This window comes from Apiospora aurea, assembly GCF_038362705.1.
Source record: "Apiospora aurea strain CBS 24483 chromosome Unknown utg000005l_segment0_segment0, whole genome shotgun sequence".
In the NCBI taxonomy this organism is placed as follows: domain Eukaryota; kingdom Fungi; phylum Ascomycota; class Sordariomycetes; order Amphisphaeriales; family Apiosporaceae; genus Apiospora; species Apiospora aurea.
The window spans coordinates 2567269-2582798 of NW_027117392.1; the positions used below are offsets into that span (position 1 = coordinate 2567269).

Sequence of the window (15530 nt, forward strand, 5' to 3'; positions counted from 1 at the left end):
GACGTGCTTCAATGTTGGTGTTCATTTGCAGATTGTTATACCACTACGCCGGTAATTTGGCATGTACAAGTAGATTTGCAGCAGGGCGAGGCCGGCACTTCCCATATCGATGACTGGCTATATTATATAGCCATACCTATATAACTGGGCCAGCTAAGGTACCCAAGTTTCTCGATCGAAACCATGGTGGGATACTCCCGGAAATCGGTTTGATCGAGCTACGTGGTTCGTCGAGGCAGCAAAGCATCAACGGCGTTGGACGAAACCTTGCAAGTAAGTATTGAGGTAGTTATCGATGCCTGCCCTGTTCCCAACCGCATCACTCAATCTCTGCCGCAACTACTTGAGGCCGCCACTGAGCAGTATACTCTGCCCGGTCATGTAGCCCGTCCGGCACAGCATCGTGACCACGTTGGCGCACTCCTGGGGCACGCCCAGGCGCCCGACGGGGATGTTCTTGACGTCGCCGGCCGTGCCCTCGACCGTCTTCTCGTCCGGGATCAGGCCTGTCTCGCCGATCATGGCTGGCGCCACGTCGTTGAACGTGATGCCCACGTGCGCGTGCTTGTTCGCCAGGTTCTTCATCATGCCCGTCAGGCCCGCTTTGGACGCCGCATCTTATCGTGGTTGTGTCAATAATCATAATCATAACAGTAATACAAATAATCTTGATGTACCCCTCCGGAATATAATCTGATATATATTCCAAGCAAGGCTGCGAGGAGACTTACAATGACACCCATTAATTCCCCCGCCAATAGCCGCAATACTGGACACAAACACAACGCGTCCCCATTGGTGCCGGAGCATGTGTGGCAAGCTGAGCTTGGTCAGCATGAAGGGAGCCTGCAAGTTGATCCGGACCGTGTACTCGAACTCGTCGAGCGAAATGTCGAGGATGTTGGGGATACGGCGGCCGTAGCCTGCATTGGCGATGAGTATGTCAGGACCCGACTGGCCGTGCTCGGCCTCGAGGTCCAGAATCAGCTGCTTCAGGTCCGCAGCGGACCCCATGTCGGCCACATGCACCGAGATCTTGCGCGACTGGTCCTGCACCGACAGCTCTTGCGCGAGCGCGTCGGCCGTTGCCCGGTTCTTATAGCACGTCAGCGCCAGCGAGGCGCCCTGCAGCCAGAGGTCTCGGGCACAAGCGGCGCCGATACTGACGAGATAGTGTCAGTACTATCTATGCACGCATGCGCGAGTTCCTAACGGAAGCAGATCGGGATAGAAGGAGAAGGAGTATTATTGCCTTACCCCCCAGAAGCACCAGTCACCAGTGCTAGACGTCCCTTGATTTCGTTGTCGACATTCGCCATCTCTTAGGCATGTTATGTGTTCGGCAAGTATGGATGAGAAGGCACTCGGATGGAGTTGGCCTGAGGTGAGGGGGGCTTTGGAGTAGCATTGCGGATATTGACCCCGACATAGGAGAGGATGCGCATGATGGTGCATTAGCGCCTACAGTAGAGTTTACATGGTTTAAATCGATTTCTTTAACGTTAAGTTCTCGTGATAATCATACAAGCCAGCATCAAGTAGATCAATCAGCTCCCCATTAAGCGGGCCTTGTCAACTTTACCTGGCCTTGTGGGCTGTCTTCATCCTTCTCCCCCTTTTCCGGCTTCTGACCTTGCCTTGCTCCAATCTGCTCTTTTTTTTTTTTTTTGTGTATCGACCATCCGTTCCTGTCTACACCCAAAAGCGGACGTTTGAGCCCGGGGTATAATCTAGCTGTCGTCTTGGGAGTTGTAGGAAACGTGAAGTCTGGGTATCCATCCACCTAAACAAGAAGACTATAAACAAAAGAAATTCTTGCATAAAGCCGACGATGTCGTCGAGGTATTACTATATCCAAGAAAACCCCAATAATAATGCTGCATTATGCCAATGACTCATTGGCAGTGTCGTGATCTCATCTAAAAAAAAAAGAAACTCATATCTAGCTGGGCCAGCGGGCCAGCTTCATCAGGAGCTCATCTGGAAAGTTCTTGAGCTGTTCAGTTGTATCCGTTCGAATAAGTGCCTGGCTGGGGACTGACAGCGCCGCTACCACTCGCGCTGCCACTACCAGAGAAATAACTTTGGTCGATGCGGAAGATCCAATCCAGCTTATCGCGCTCGTTACGAGCAGCAAACAGCCACGTGTTGTCTGTTCCATAAACAGCGAAAACACCTGCTTGCAAACGCTCACTTAGCCCGCCGAGACCAGGCCCAGCAGCGCTGCCGCCTGATCCTGTCCAAGCAGTGGAGACGATCCTTCCAGATGGTGTCCTGCGATGGCCAGGTCGGAAGTCGCCGTTGGATGACGCGTCTTCATCATCCGGTTGATCGTGCCCTCCATCGAAGAGAGCGAGGATCTCTGGCTGACTATCCACGCGCGAGTTTCGTAAACTGACAATAGCTACTTCGTCGCCATCAGTGGCATTATGGATGTGAAGGTAGGGTCTCCGAAGTTCGACGAAGCGCTTGACCCACTTGCTCGAATCGTTATTAGGTACCAACAGATAACCGCCCTTGAGCACCTTGAGGTTCTTAGGGACGCGGACTATCGTGCTGACAAGGGCTGGAGGCTCTGATGGTTCTGGTGCAACGCCGTCTGCTGGGGGTGTCGTGTTCTCGGCGCTGAGTATACGAATCACAGGGTCCGGGTGCTTCGACCAGAGCTTGAGGCACTTTTTCAGTACCAGACTCTCGTGATCGCTGTACTCTGGCTTGGGCATCTCTTCGGGCCCTTGATCTTGCGGCTCGCCGGAGGGCTCGGATCCATTCGCAGCTTCCGCGACACCATTTGTGGCCCCTTCCTCGTTTTCGCCCTGCTCGGGTGTCGATGGACGGGATGCCTCGGGCGTGTCATTCAGCAATGCATGTATAGAATCGTCGTCACCGTCACGACTTTGGCGTGTCGGTGAAAACCCGGGATCGAAGGAGGTTTCTGAATCGGCTGGTGTGTTCTTCGGCTCCGGAGGGCCAATCTTCTTCAAAAACAGTTGAGCGGCCCCAATCTCGGCAATTCTCCTCCGCTTTTTGCGTGCTGAGATGAAATCACTGATTAGCGTAACTCCTCTTGGTTTCCAATTGGTTAGGTTTTCTTCGCCTTTGACATAGTCATGCTGACTGTTCAGTCGCCACAGGTCGCCGACACGCTTAATGGGAGCTGGTCGTAGCTTGAGGGTATATATCGTGCTCGAGGAATGGACGATACGGACGCTTTGGAAGAGCGAAGAAAGCATGGATGTTTGTCTGATGAATGCCCGGCCCAAAATCTGGCAGTAGACAGTCGTGGAGAACTTCATGGGTTCTGCCAGCTTATCTGAGCTTATCTCCCACGAGAGCCTCATCTGGACTTTATACTTGTCGGCCGTTACTCGGTCCAAAAGGAGCGAGTTGTGCAGACTCGAGTCCCACTGGCCACTGATGGTCACGCTTCTGGTACCATTGGCATTTTGGCGAAATGTCGGTTTCAAGCTCAGCCGCAAAGCTATGTCCGGTGTTGCCGCTCCCATATCAGGGGTTTTCCCGGCATGATCAACAAGTTGTATCTTGCCAACGTGTACTGAGCGGATGTCATCCCAAGGCAAAGCATCGCCAGAACTATGTGTCAGATTAATGGCGACTCTACGCTGCAGACCTTGGTGAAGCTGGAAGGTCCCGCTGTCGAGTTCGCCTGTTTGTGTCACTTCAACAGGGACATACTCGCCGTTCTCGGACAGTTCCAGAATCTGAACACGGGCGAGTATGTCGTGTTTCTCTTCAGTATAGAACTGAGACTCGTTGATGCGTGCAGTAACTTTGTTTTTCTTCCCCTCCGAGCCAGGGACGGTGTCTCGCATTTCGTCCCAGCTGAGAAGCTTGTCCAGGTGCATAGTCGAGACTTTAGCAAAAATGGCCACACGCAGGTTGATGTCCTGAGAGCCGAATAAGGGGACGCTCATGCTATGAACGCTGTCAAATCGTATTGGGCCTTCGTCAAAGTCCTTGATCATCTGCGTTGTCGTAACGCCGTCTTCCGAGACGCCAGGAATGAAGAGCTGGGCATGCACATCTGTTCCCTCGCGCTCCGCAAACCCTACCATGTCATGCATGACGACGTTGTACTTGAGGGTGCTGGAGGGTGCCCTTGCACTCGACGGCTCCAATGAAAGTTTGATGATGCCAATGGCATGGGATGTATGAGGGGACAAAACGTCCAAGGTAAAGTCCTGAACCCTGCTGTCGAAGACTGCTCTCAGCGGCACGTCTACTTCGCCGACGAGCGAGTACTCGGGCATACATGGCTCGACAAAGGGGTTGTCAAGTTTGAAATGCTGGCTGTACTCTGGCTGGTCAAGATACTGGTGCATCTGCCGCATCTGCCGCACTCGGTCGTGGAGTTTATCCAAACTCCACAGATGGACGACCGAGTGCTTGTAGTCGACGATCCTGACTCCGACACACGGTTTTCTTGCCTCCTCGAGTGCCAAATCGTCTCCTTCGTTGGATACTCCATTCAGCACCATATCGTACGAGGAGCAGAGCGCGTGCCCTTGGTCGACCACGGTGAATTGGAACACTACACTCTCTCCTAGCTCTTCACTCATGATCTGGGCTTCTTTCAGAGTGGCAGCATGCTGAAGAACCGCCTCTGCCATTGAGACATAGTGCCGGCTCCTCCAATGCTCGACAACCTTCTTGGCTTGCATGACTTCTTGTTGAGATAGCTTGGGTTTGGCCTTCGGTCGTTTTAACGGGTCCAGCTTCTCAATCTTGGCCTCGAATTCTTGCTTCTGTGTTTCGAGCTGCACCATCATGTCGGCCTTGAGTTTCACCAAGGTCTCCTCCATCATAGCCTTATCTTTCCTGATCTCCTCTACTTCCACGTTCTCGGTTTCGGCACTCTTCAGCTGGTCTTGGAACTCCTCTTTCTGCTTCTCAAGCTGTGTTTGCATCACGTCTCGGATCTCCTTAAGTCGATCATCCACTTCGCCCGCCCTCGGCGTCGATGGCATGGTCAGAGCGGTATCAAGGGAGAAATTATCAAGCGTCCCTGTCGACATATACTTCTCCCGGAATGGGAAGGAGGTGACGGACTCCATATCTTCATCGCCCTCCTTACCATACACGCGTTCGGCCCGGGCGCGTTGCACGTCGCTGAAAAGCGCGTTGAGCTCATCGTCTGTCAGCTTAGCAAGGTTCTGTTCAGTCTGGCCCAGAATCGCGCCGGCAGCCTCTCGGCGAGCAAACGACCAGTCTGAATCACGGCCATTGCGCAAGGGGGCAGGAGAGTCAGGTCGACTATCACCGAGTTCCGAGGCAGCCATACTTATCGTTCTTTCATGCCCAGGGCGCGGGGATGTACGGTCGAGGCCCGGTAGTTGACCCGGGGTGATAGAATGACGGAGTAGACTCTGCCGGTTTTCGCGGTTCTCCACGTCACGCTCTGCTTTAGCCTCCATAGGATGGTTGAATCTGAAGATATGGAAGTCTCCCAGGATAACACGGTAACCGGAATGGAGTTGCGTCGTCTCAGTGATGCGTCTTCCATTTACCATGACGGGAGCGCCTTCTGCGGGCACAACCACGACAGTCCCATCAGCTGAGTTCTCGAAGGAACAGTGTTCGTGTAAGATGCGCGTTCCATTGAGGCGAATGTTGGCTTGGTGCTCCGTGTTGGATTCGACGTTTCCCACAGTAGTCGTGCCTGGCTTAATGTTGTACACAAGACATTCGGCGAGCAGTGGATCGTCCGACAGGTTGACCAAATGTGGCATCTTTTTTGGGAGTATGCAGCCCAACAAAGCCCTTCTCGATGCTTATTCCAAGCTCTTCTAGGGCTGCCTCGCGCTCCTTGTGGATTTCTTCCGTCTTCTGCAGTTTTTGCTCCCAGGTCTGATTAAGATCTGTCAGGATCTTCTCGCTTTGGCTCAATTGCTCGGCAATCTCAGCCTTTGACACCTTTTTGACAGTGCCATCGGCGGAAGTGATGCTGACGATCTGCTTCTCCAGTGGGGTGCCTTCAGCGTAGACCTCCTCAGGGGGTAAGCCGGCCGCTCCGCTTACGCCCCCTCCGCCGCCAGCTCCCATCTTGCTCCTGAGCAAGTCAAGCTCCTCCTTGAGTTCTCTGATCATTCGGGCATTTGCATCTTCGTTGACCACTGCGTGGTTCTTGATTCGCTTGGCCGAATCGGCGTAACGCAGTGTACTCAAAGTCTCATCGTAGTTGATATCAGCCGGACTGATAGCTGCTATCATGGCAGTCATACTGTTGCCACCAAGCGAATCTTTGAGAAGCCAAGTCAGGACACTGTCTCGATAAGGGACTTGCGATGCGCCTTTCTTCTTCTTTGCCCCCGTCGACAGGTCAGCCAAGGCAGCAATAACACGACCAAGCGTAGAGAGCGACCTGTTGATTTCTGCTCCTTCCTTCAGGCGAGCTCCGGTGGCGCCAGTGGATGTGGCTCTTTCGGAACCAGCAAGATCGACCAAACTAATCTTGGCCGCCTTTTCGAGCTCCATTTTGGTGTCCGTATCAAACTTCTTCTGGGTAAGCATCAAAGTAAAGACTGCATGACTTCGACTGGACGTTTCGTTCATGTTGGTTGCCGCAACCGTTCTGGCCTTGTTGCCCTCGTCCATCAGATGCTCGATCTCTTCGAAACTGCCAACCACCAGCTTGGCGAGGTCCTCGACGTAGGGACCGGTCGAGGGATGTTCACGGACTTTCAGGTTGCCCTTAGTGGCTGGGTTCAGAAGATCGCGCACACGTTCATTGTAGATTTCCAGGTAAGACACTTCGACCGTGCATTTGAGGTTCTTTTCTTCCTGCATTTTGGCAATGCGCTTAAACATATCCTGGCAAATCATGGGGATGATACCGTGTTCCTTGCCATAACCCATCATGGAGTACGACTTTCCCGAACCGGTCTGGCCATAGGCGAAAATACAGTTGTTGTAGCCTTCGAAGGCATTTTCCAGAAGGGGGTGTCCAAGATCGTCAAAAAGATTTTGTTGGCCAGCGTAATTGGATGCATCTTTGTCAAAGGACCAGTAAGATCTATCGAAGGCGAAAGCCTTCGGGGCACCGTCTCCTTTGCCTTTGTTGGCGGCGGCGGCAGCTTCGGGCGGTGGTGTCAGTACGGTCTGGCTGCCTTTCATTTCCACGATACATTTTGCACCGCGATCCTTCTCTCTGCTGTTGAAAGGCCGACATCTCACCACCACCTTGATGTTTCCTCCCCCAGCGGGCGCCATGGTCACAGTGGTTGACGAGAAATGCCTCGCCGCCTACTGTACTGCCGATCAATGACTGCAATTGTCTCGAGACATACGCTGGGCTGGCCGGGCAGGCGGGCGCGCGCGCGCGCGAAAGGACTCTCGGATTCGGTCGCAATAAGGCCTTGAGACCGGCCTGTCTCGCAGGGATCGTCGGGGCGGGACGGGCAGTCGGGTTCAGGAAAGCCGTCGATGCGCAGATCGGTTCATACGACTCCAGGAAATTCGAAGCTACGTAAGGCCGTCATAACCTTGGGTGCGTTGTAAACCCGAGGCAGCGCAGCGCAGCAGAGCAGGTACGGACGGTGGTGGTCAAAAGAGGTTGGCGGGCGTTCGGAGGCGGTGTCCACATCCAATTCACGCGAAATTCCCAGGGTCGATCAAATAAAGTGCTCAAGGCGTGTAACCACCTGCAGTCTTCTGGGGCCAGGTATATTCCAAAAAGCCGAGCGGATGTGCTGTATTTTGTCACGATGTTGTCACCTGTGGAGTGACAGCCTCGCCGTGGGTTTTTGATTGCTATGGAAAGGTATGGACGGGATAAAGCCAACTCCTCAGGCATGCGATCTATGGTTGGTAGATTTTCGGGAAGCCCAAAGGGTCACCTGTCAACAACCCAAAGAGAGGGAAATGACGATTTTAGGTTGGGGGGGGGGGGGGGTTTCCCATCGGTAAATCGCAAGGACCGAACGCGACCGCGCCTCTGAACCTCGAAATTATTATTGATCGACTGGAATGGCCTGGTCTGATTGGCCTGGCAGTAATGATTAGTGGGCCTCTTCACGTGGGATCTTGAGCCATCACGGATCTCCTGCCCTGGGCCCTGGGCCCTGCCCCTTCCCCGTGCTCTTGTTCTCCCTCAAAAAAAGGTTCAATGAGGGGTCGTCTCCTGTACGTCGTCGCTCTCTGACCAGGACCCCCTTTCATGTTGCCTCCCCGAGAATGGCACGCTTTTATTGGCGTCCTTTGTTGATATAGCAACGGTCGATATATGCGGCTAGTTAATACGAAATCATGTTCAATGCGTAGCCAGTGCTAATCATCATGAAAAGCAGATTGCACCGAAGGGTTCCAATGCTCTTCTGTCTCTGCACCTGCATCTGTATTTGCACCTGCATCTGTCTCTGTCTCCATTTCTCACACGCAAAGGCGCTCTGCGCTGTACAATACCCAGGGTGCTTGGCATTGCGTTGGGCTGCCGCAGCCTATGGTGTCTGCTACGCGACCTATTTTCTCAAAGCTACAACCGCATTTTATTTCCGAATATATCATCGCCTCGTTAGTCATCCGAGGCATCGTGGGCTCTGACCGGTCGAAGCAGCGATCCTGTCTTTGCGTACTATTTATCGTAGGCCCAGATCCCTGGCGAGCTGCGACTTGGTCGTAGATGGGTAGAAGTCCTTGTACTTCTCAAAGGTTTCCACTGCGAGTGCGCGGTCCAGTTTCACAAGCTGTCGGTACAGCGGCCGTACAAACTTCATCCGGCCTACGCTTCCCAGCAGCTCCACGATACCCGGGAACGCGTCACGGTCGCCGGCTCGAAGAGAAATGCCGTAGTACGCCGTCTTCAGTTCCACATTCTTCGAGGAGCTGATGTTGTAGGTAGAACCAAGTAGTTGTGCTCTTTCCGCACTCAGGCATGGCGAAAAGTCCTGAACAGCTTGCAGGAACACCAAGGTTTGGTTGGAATTGAAAGACTCGATATCTTTCAGGTCGGGCTTGTAGTCCTATATGGGACAAACGTGTTAGTCGGTGCAAATCGGCATGCAAGAATCTGACACATACGAAAGATTTCCACTTCTCGGCCAACGCCATGCAGCTGTCAACATAGGAAGTGTCAAACTCGGGCTTGGGTGGCAGGCCAGGCTTATAGAACTTCTCCTCCCACGGAATCTGGGCAATCTTCTGCTTGATCTCATCGGTTCCATGCTCGTTGAAGTAGTCCAAGAACGTGGCCTTGAATTCGAATGAATCAAGAGATTTCCGGGCCCAAGTCGTGAAGTAGTGGGGGATGAACTTGTCAAAGCTCTCACGGCCGACAAGTCTCTCGAGGTACCACAAGAAATGGAAGCCCTTCTCGTATGGAACCGTGCTGAAGGCATCCTCGGGGTCAACACCCTTATGCGAGATGATGAGTTTCGTGAACTCGTGATCCTCTCCAAGTAGCTTCACGGTGTCCTCTGTAGAAAGTGTTAGTCTTGACACGGGTACCTCGACTTTTTGAGGTGGGAGCCAACCTAGCGCCTTCCAGCCAATGATAGCAGAGAAGTCGAATTGAGGGCCTCCGTGAATGGCAGCACCAATACGGCGCTCGAGGTAAGTAGTCCAGCCCTCATTCAGCCAGCTATACGATGTCAGTGCCCGTCAAGGGATCAATGCTGAACTAGGGGTGACGCACAAATGCTCCCAGCTGCAACTTGTGACGAGGTTGCCACTCCAACTGTGGCTCAACTCATGGGCAATTACATCTACGTTTTGACGGTCGCCGCTGATGATAGTCGGGGTAGCAAATGTGAAGATGGGGTTTTCCATGCCTTTCATTTACGTAAGCATGCTGGAAACGCAACGGGGTGCTGCGCTTGGCAGTCTTTTCGCACTTACCTCCATAGGCAAAGCTAGGGGGAGGACGAGCACATTGTACTCTCCCCACTGGTAGTCGAAGATCAGATTTTGGGCAACATCCAGGAACTTATCCATGTCCGCCTCCAACTCCCATTGTGCGGCCTTGATCGCCTCCGGGCCGGCAGCAACCACGGAGCGTTTACCAATGGGAGCAGCGGCAAGGTCACCTGAGGCGAGAGCAAAAAGATATGATGGGATGGGGACCTTCTGTTCGAAACGGAACAGCCTCTCACCTTCGCCGGTGTTGTCCGACGGGACGGGAACGCCGCTGGCCACGACAGGCAAAGACGAAGTAATGTTGAAGGTGAAGGTAGACTTGACATCAGGGGTATCTTGGCATGGCAAGATGGAACGTGCAAGAATGGCCTGGCACTGGCTATAGACGTAAGGGTGTTTCTTGTTGCCAGTCTGGGCAGGAGTCATCCACTGGAGGCCAGTGCAGTCCTTGGTCGTCGTCAGGGCAATATCCAGCTTGACGACATGGCCCTTTGAGGCACCCTCAGGAATGGTCACATGCAGGGGGAGCCATAAGGGGCCACCGCCTGCTTCAGCTCCCATTTCAAATCGGCCGAGTTGAGTTTGACCGACGAGATGTCCAAGGAGGTGGTGTCGAGGATGATCTCGTTGCTCTCCTTGTCGGTCAGGGACTCCAAGTCGAGAGAGACGGAGCCCTCGAGGCGCTGCTTATCAAAATTGATCTTGAAGTTGACGGTGGTGTGCTTGGTGAGCCAGGCACCGTAGTTGGAGAGCGTGTTGGGATCTCTGGTGGGCGCCATCCTGAGCGAGGTAGAACTGTAGGGCCTCCGTTGTTGGTGGCGGGCAGAGGCTAGGGAAGGACTCCGAATGGTGATGTGGATGCTTTTGAACAGAAGACTGCTCTGTGGAAACTTGGTGAGACCCCTCATCTATACAGAATGCGGCCAACTGCTTATTAGGGCAGCCACTTGTACTTACTTTCCAATGGCTCAAGCGGTTGTGGTTCTATGTTGGGTGGTGTCGTTATCCCAGAGCTTCCCTTTCGAGCTAGCGCCAAGGCTATCTGCGGCTGCTCGACTTTCTGGTGACACCACTGCTCGGCCCGGCTCATTGTGGCTGCTAGTGGCTGTTGAGGCGCCAAGGCGCTTCCTCGCGCTCAAGCCACCCCAAATATACATACGTTAGGTACTTATACAGCACTGGCAAATGGATGGAGGATGAAATCACCAGTGCTATTACTTACATCTTACATACCTAGGTACCTATCAATGTGCTTTCTAATCTCCCATGGACCACGACTGCCTTGCAGCCACCGCGATTTCGACACCTACTGCATGACACAATCGTCGTGTGACGGGCTCTTGTTGCTCGCCGCTGATTAATCAACTTGCTGGTTGCCTCTCACTGTCTAATCCCTGAATATTCTGGTGCATGGTAGCACGTTCTTTTGCCCTGCTGCCAGAGCCTGTGCGGTTTTGTTTCGTTTTGTTTTGTGCGTGTGGGATTTCAACATGGTTCATGTCTGGTAGCGAGGCCCGGCCATGCATCTCTGTCGGGCAGCAAGGGCAGGCCAGCAAGAGAGACAAGCAGCAAGGACCAGCCTCTTCCGAGTCAAGCAAGCAGTCCGCTGTCAAGGGGGAGGCAAATTCCTTCCTGACAGCGGGCATCGCGAGGCCCCCAGAAATAGGTAACCACCAGGACGTTGCGTTGTTTTCTTTGACAACGGTTACCAATTATGGCGAGACCCTGGAACTCAACAGATGGCGGGGGGCTTGGAACCTTTGCAAGACAGTTCCTGGTTAGGTAAGGTGACTCGGGGGGTCGCCTCAGCTGCGATAGGCTGTAGGTGACCAGGATGGTAGATGGCTGGCTCAGATCGTGTCCTGCAAAGCCTCCCTAGACTGGTCTGCCTGACACGATGTGGCTGGCTGACCTGCTCTCGTCCCGCACCAGCACCTCGGTTCGGCAGCCAAGTCACGGGTTGTCGTAAGAATAGGTAACATGCAGATAGACGGCTCTGCCTTGCATCAATGGCGCTTATTATACCGGCTGTCGCCAATGCTAAGTGCGAACGCTCATATAAACAAAGTAAGTAGCCGGTCGTCGCAAAATGCACGCTTAGAACTTGCTTCTTTACATCCTAGCTAGCGTGGGCATGTAACTACTACCCCCGATGAAGACCGTGATTCCCTTCCCGCCATATACGCATGAAGAACAGGTCGACCGCAAAAACCTTGACACAAAGCAACCTCAACCAGGGCTTGCAAGCGAACAATGTATTGTCTACTTACGGGTACCCAAACTAGCTCATAGTGTATTAAGAGGGTGACAGTCAAGATCCCATGCTACATATGTATGTCCATATCAGGGCATGAATAAGATATCTTGGCCGTGCTTGCAGCCGCACCCCCGCACCCTGATGGGAGCATTCAAAGCAGTGAGCTTGCTGCAGAGTAGTCCCATCTCCGATAGCTTTGATGTAGGCCCATGCTATAGCCTGGTGATAGCTGGTGGCGTTTGTTGCCACTCACCATCTATACGTATCTCAGCATCCCTTGGTGATATCTCAGATCTTCTGACAGGGGATAATGGCCTTCCCGGCTTTCGGTCGAGTTTCTTGGTGAATCTAGAATCTACCCCCATGTTCCAGATTGAAGCTTGACATGCTGTGAGACGCTGCGCTCGGCCAGCAGCCCGCTCTTCAAGCTCTGGGCTTCTTAATCACCATGCCCTCTGGTGGTGCCAATCACGCCCATGCAGTCAACTAAGTAGGAGCGATGTCACGATGACCAACGGGCGATCTCTTAACCGTAACTCAAAACTAGGTTAGTATTTTGCACAGACCTAGGCTTAAGTGACAAGTGACGCTGCAGCAGCAGGCCCGAGGCGGCAACAACAACAGAGAGACAAATAGTCTTGAAATACCTTGGCTTAGGGCATGCCGCCATTGCGGAGGGCTGTTTCACAGCACCTGCAGCTCACGAGCCGGCTTTCGCATTGACGTCCTGATCCTCTCTTTAGAGCTGCTAGTTGGCCATGCAGAGTGCTAGTAGCTTGATCCATCGTTTTAGCGCTGCATCTGAATGCAAGGCGAGAGGCCCAAGAGTTGTCGACAAGCAAGCCCACACTCGCATCCAGACGGCAGGCAATCGTCAGTTCAGTCCTCGAGGGCAGGAGCAAGAGCAAGTTTATGGATTGCACGGATGGCATTGACGACATTAGAAGACGTGCCGGCGCCTCCCGTCAACTCCAATGGGTGAGTGACATTGACCGCCGGGGTGCTAAGACCGCTGGTAGCAATGCAATGCGGGGGGAATCGCATTGAACTTCAACCGGGCATCCGTTTATTGGTCGTGTACCTCGATACCTTCAATCCGGTACTATGTATTTACAAGAAACGTCTGGACCCCGAGAAACGAAACATCAACATCGGACGGCATAGACTTGTCCCACTTGAGAACCCGCAGTATGACTGTGATGGACTTAGGTCCTGTGCCGTAACTCCGTAACGGCGTAGAGGGCAATGTCTCCTGTTCGGGATCTCAACGGACAGGAGCATATTGCAATAGGCCTCCACCACGTCCTTCGCGAGATCGAAGACTAAGTGACGTCTCTGGCGTATGGAGCTAGGTTATATTTCTCTGCCGTTTGCCGTCCATCGAATATCTCCGATGCATCGGTGGGTGACAGTGATGATACAATCATGTATGCAGGTGGGTGATGGGCCCGATGGGCACCGATGGGCACCGATTCATCATCATCATCAACTGGACGGAAGCAGGCTCCCACGGCGATACAGTCTGCTTGTTCTTGTTATTGGCTTACGTAGCCAGGCAGACACCGACTCACTCTCGAGAAACAAAAAGCTCCAAGGGTGTATGTAGTTGAAACACGCAGTCCACCCAAACCCCCGCATCGACAACGTACACGCCTGCAAAGCACGAGGAGCTAGCCACATGGAAGCATCGCGCAGCTTCTTCCTATGGAGGCATCTCCTCACTTTAATTGCTTGATCCTCGCTGCCTGCGGTCGGTGAGAGGTTGAGAGAAAGGAGCTCGTTATCGGCACACGCGATAGGCAATAAGCTTCGCTGTCAATATGTAACTCATGATAAGGGAATGCATTGGGATGGACTGGGACGGGGTGGGATGACAGCTTGATCGGGAGAGCTGCTTGGAAGTTGGAACCAGGAACATGGCACTTGTGGCGAAAGAACGTTGGCCTCCTCCACGAGATTGTTGTTTAAAACGTCTGGTATACATAGTATGCTGGCCACCAATCCCAAAGAGGCGGACCAGGTTCCGTCGACCTGCCACCAGCTGCCGAGAAAGACGGTCTGGCTTGAAACGGGTGAGCCGATAGGTCCAGTGTTCTGTCCAGTGTGTTCCGGTCCCTTGCCCTTGCATTGGGAGTCTGCCAGGCTGCCAGGATGGGGGTGAAGACTTGGAGTGACGGGACAGCAGATCGGTCCTTGCCTATAACGTGGCATGTTATGGTGATAATCCTTGAGGGTCGGAGAAATTGCGGCGACAAGATCAAACGCTTCCAGACTTCCAGGGGGCAGTACAGCGAAGATCACTGCCAGATAGCAACGTAGTCGGGGGAAAGGCTATAGTATGTATTAGAAGCTGTTGTGTGTATTCTTCTCGTCGAACTGTATACCGACATCACGCTAAGCCACAGGCATATGTTATATTCCCGAGTCAGCCAGAACGAACTGGCGTCTATCTTCGACAACTGCGCTACAGACATTGCCGCAAGTTGATGATGCCGCTTACTGCGATACCCTGAACTAGGTTTTTTTTAGGTCCCCTTTGCATCCCAACGAGCCGTTTGGGTTACATCGCGGCAAGACCCTTGCTGCGTTACTGTGACGTGACGAGGTACGAGGATTCCTCCCAAGCCCAGGTTTGTCGAATGGGATCTCGGGTGTGGGCATGCCACTTACGTAGGCGATGACAGGAAAGGAATGAACCGTTGCGAATTGATAGACTGGCCGGATGCCATATTGGGAGGTCTGCTACATGTTCTGGGACACTCGATACACAGACTACATCCATCGCCGGTGGCCGGTGACAAACTGCCGTCCATCTCCCGGCACTAGAATTGTTTCGCGTTCTCTCAAACAACACTAACCAGGTAGCTATTACTAGTAATACTAATAACACTCGCTTATATAAGTACATACAGTACATTATAAGCACGAAGAAAAAGGGTTTGTACACACCCACCTGTCTAGAGCCGGGACCAGATACAAACCGGTGGTTACTAGCATCAAGCCAGTTCAGCTCGTCGCAGTGGTAGTGGAGCTCGCAAAGCCCCAGGGGGCCACGCGATGACACCTGACAATTTGTGCAATTCAGCACCTCTGGAGCTTCTACTCCAGCCTTTTTCTCCATGTCGCTTACCGGGAAACTGACATCGATGGACTCGATAATTACCGGGCGATGTGTTCTAACAATATCCGGTACCCAGAAGGCCAGGCCCAAGGTGCAGGCTCCGGGCCAGGCAGGTCTCCTCCTCCTTGGAGACCTGGGCACAGATTCGGAGATAGGTTGCTGGTGATCAACAGGAGCACGTCGTGAACACGAGATGGGTGATTCCGTCAGGAAGGTTCTGGCAGGGACGAGATTGTCTCGATTTAGAATGTGCTATGTAGCAAACAAACGTGCCAGGCCCGA

At 53.1% G+C, this 15530-nt stretch overlaps 3 protein-coding genes across 3 annotated transcripts; all 3 read right to left on the reverse strand.

Annotated features, from left to right (window-relative positions):
- Nucleotides 1-339: 339 nt before the first annotated feature.
- PG986_007360 (uncharacterized protein) lies at nt 340-1319 on the reverse strand (the record flags this gene model as incomplete). The annotated part of the gene is made up of 3 exons (XM_066843582.1): nt 340-617; nt 732-1162; nt 1258-1319. The coding sequence occupies 3 exons, from the start codon at nt 1317-1319 to the stop codon at nt 340-342; spliced, it is 771 nt and encodes a 256-aa protein (XP_066699694.1).
- A 681-nt stretch (nt 1320-2000) lies between these two features.
- PG986_007361 (kinesin motor domain-containing protein) lies at nt 2001-7230 on the reverse strand (the record flags this gene model as incomplete). Its single annotated transcript, XM_066843583.1, has 2 exons — nt 2001-5750; nt 5776-7230. 2 exons carry the CDS (start codon nt 7228-7230, stop codon nt 2001-2003), a joined length of 5205 nt encoding a protein of 1734 aa, XP_066699695.1.
- A 1364-nt stretch (nt 7231-8594) lies between these two features.
- Nucleotides 8595-10649, reverse strand: PG986_007362 (uncharacterized protein; the record flags this gene model as incomplete). The annotated part of the gene is made up of 6 exons (XM_066843584.1): nt 8595-8978; nt 9037-9431; nt 9489-9595; nt 9650-9785; nt 9849-10359; nt 10413-10649. 6 exons carry the CDS (start codon nt 10647-10649, stop codon nt 8595-8597), a joined length of 1770 nt encoding a protein of 589 aa, XP_066699696.1.
- Between the last annotated feature and the right edge of the window lie 4881 nt (nt 10650-15530).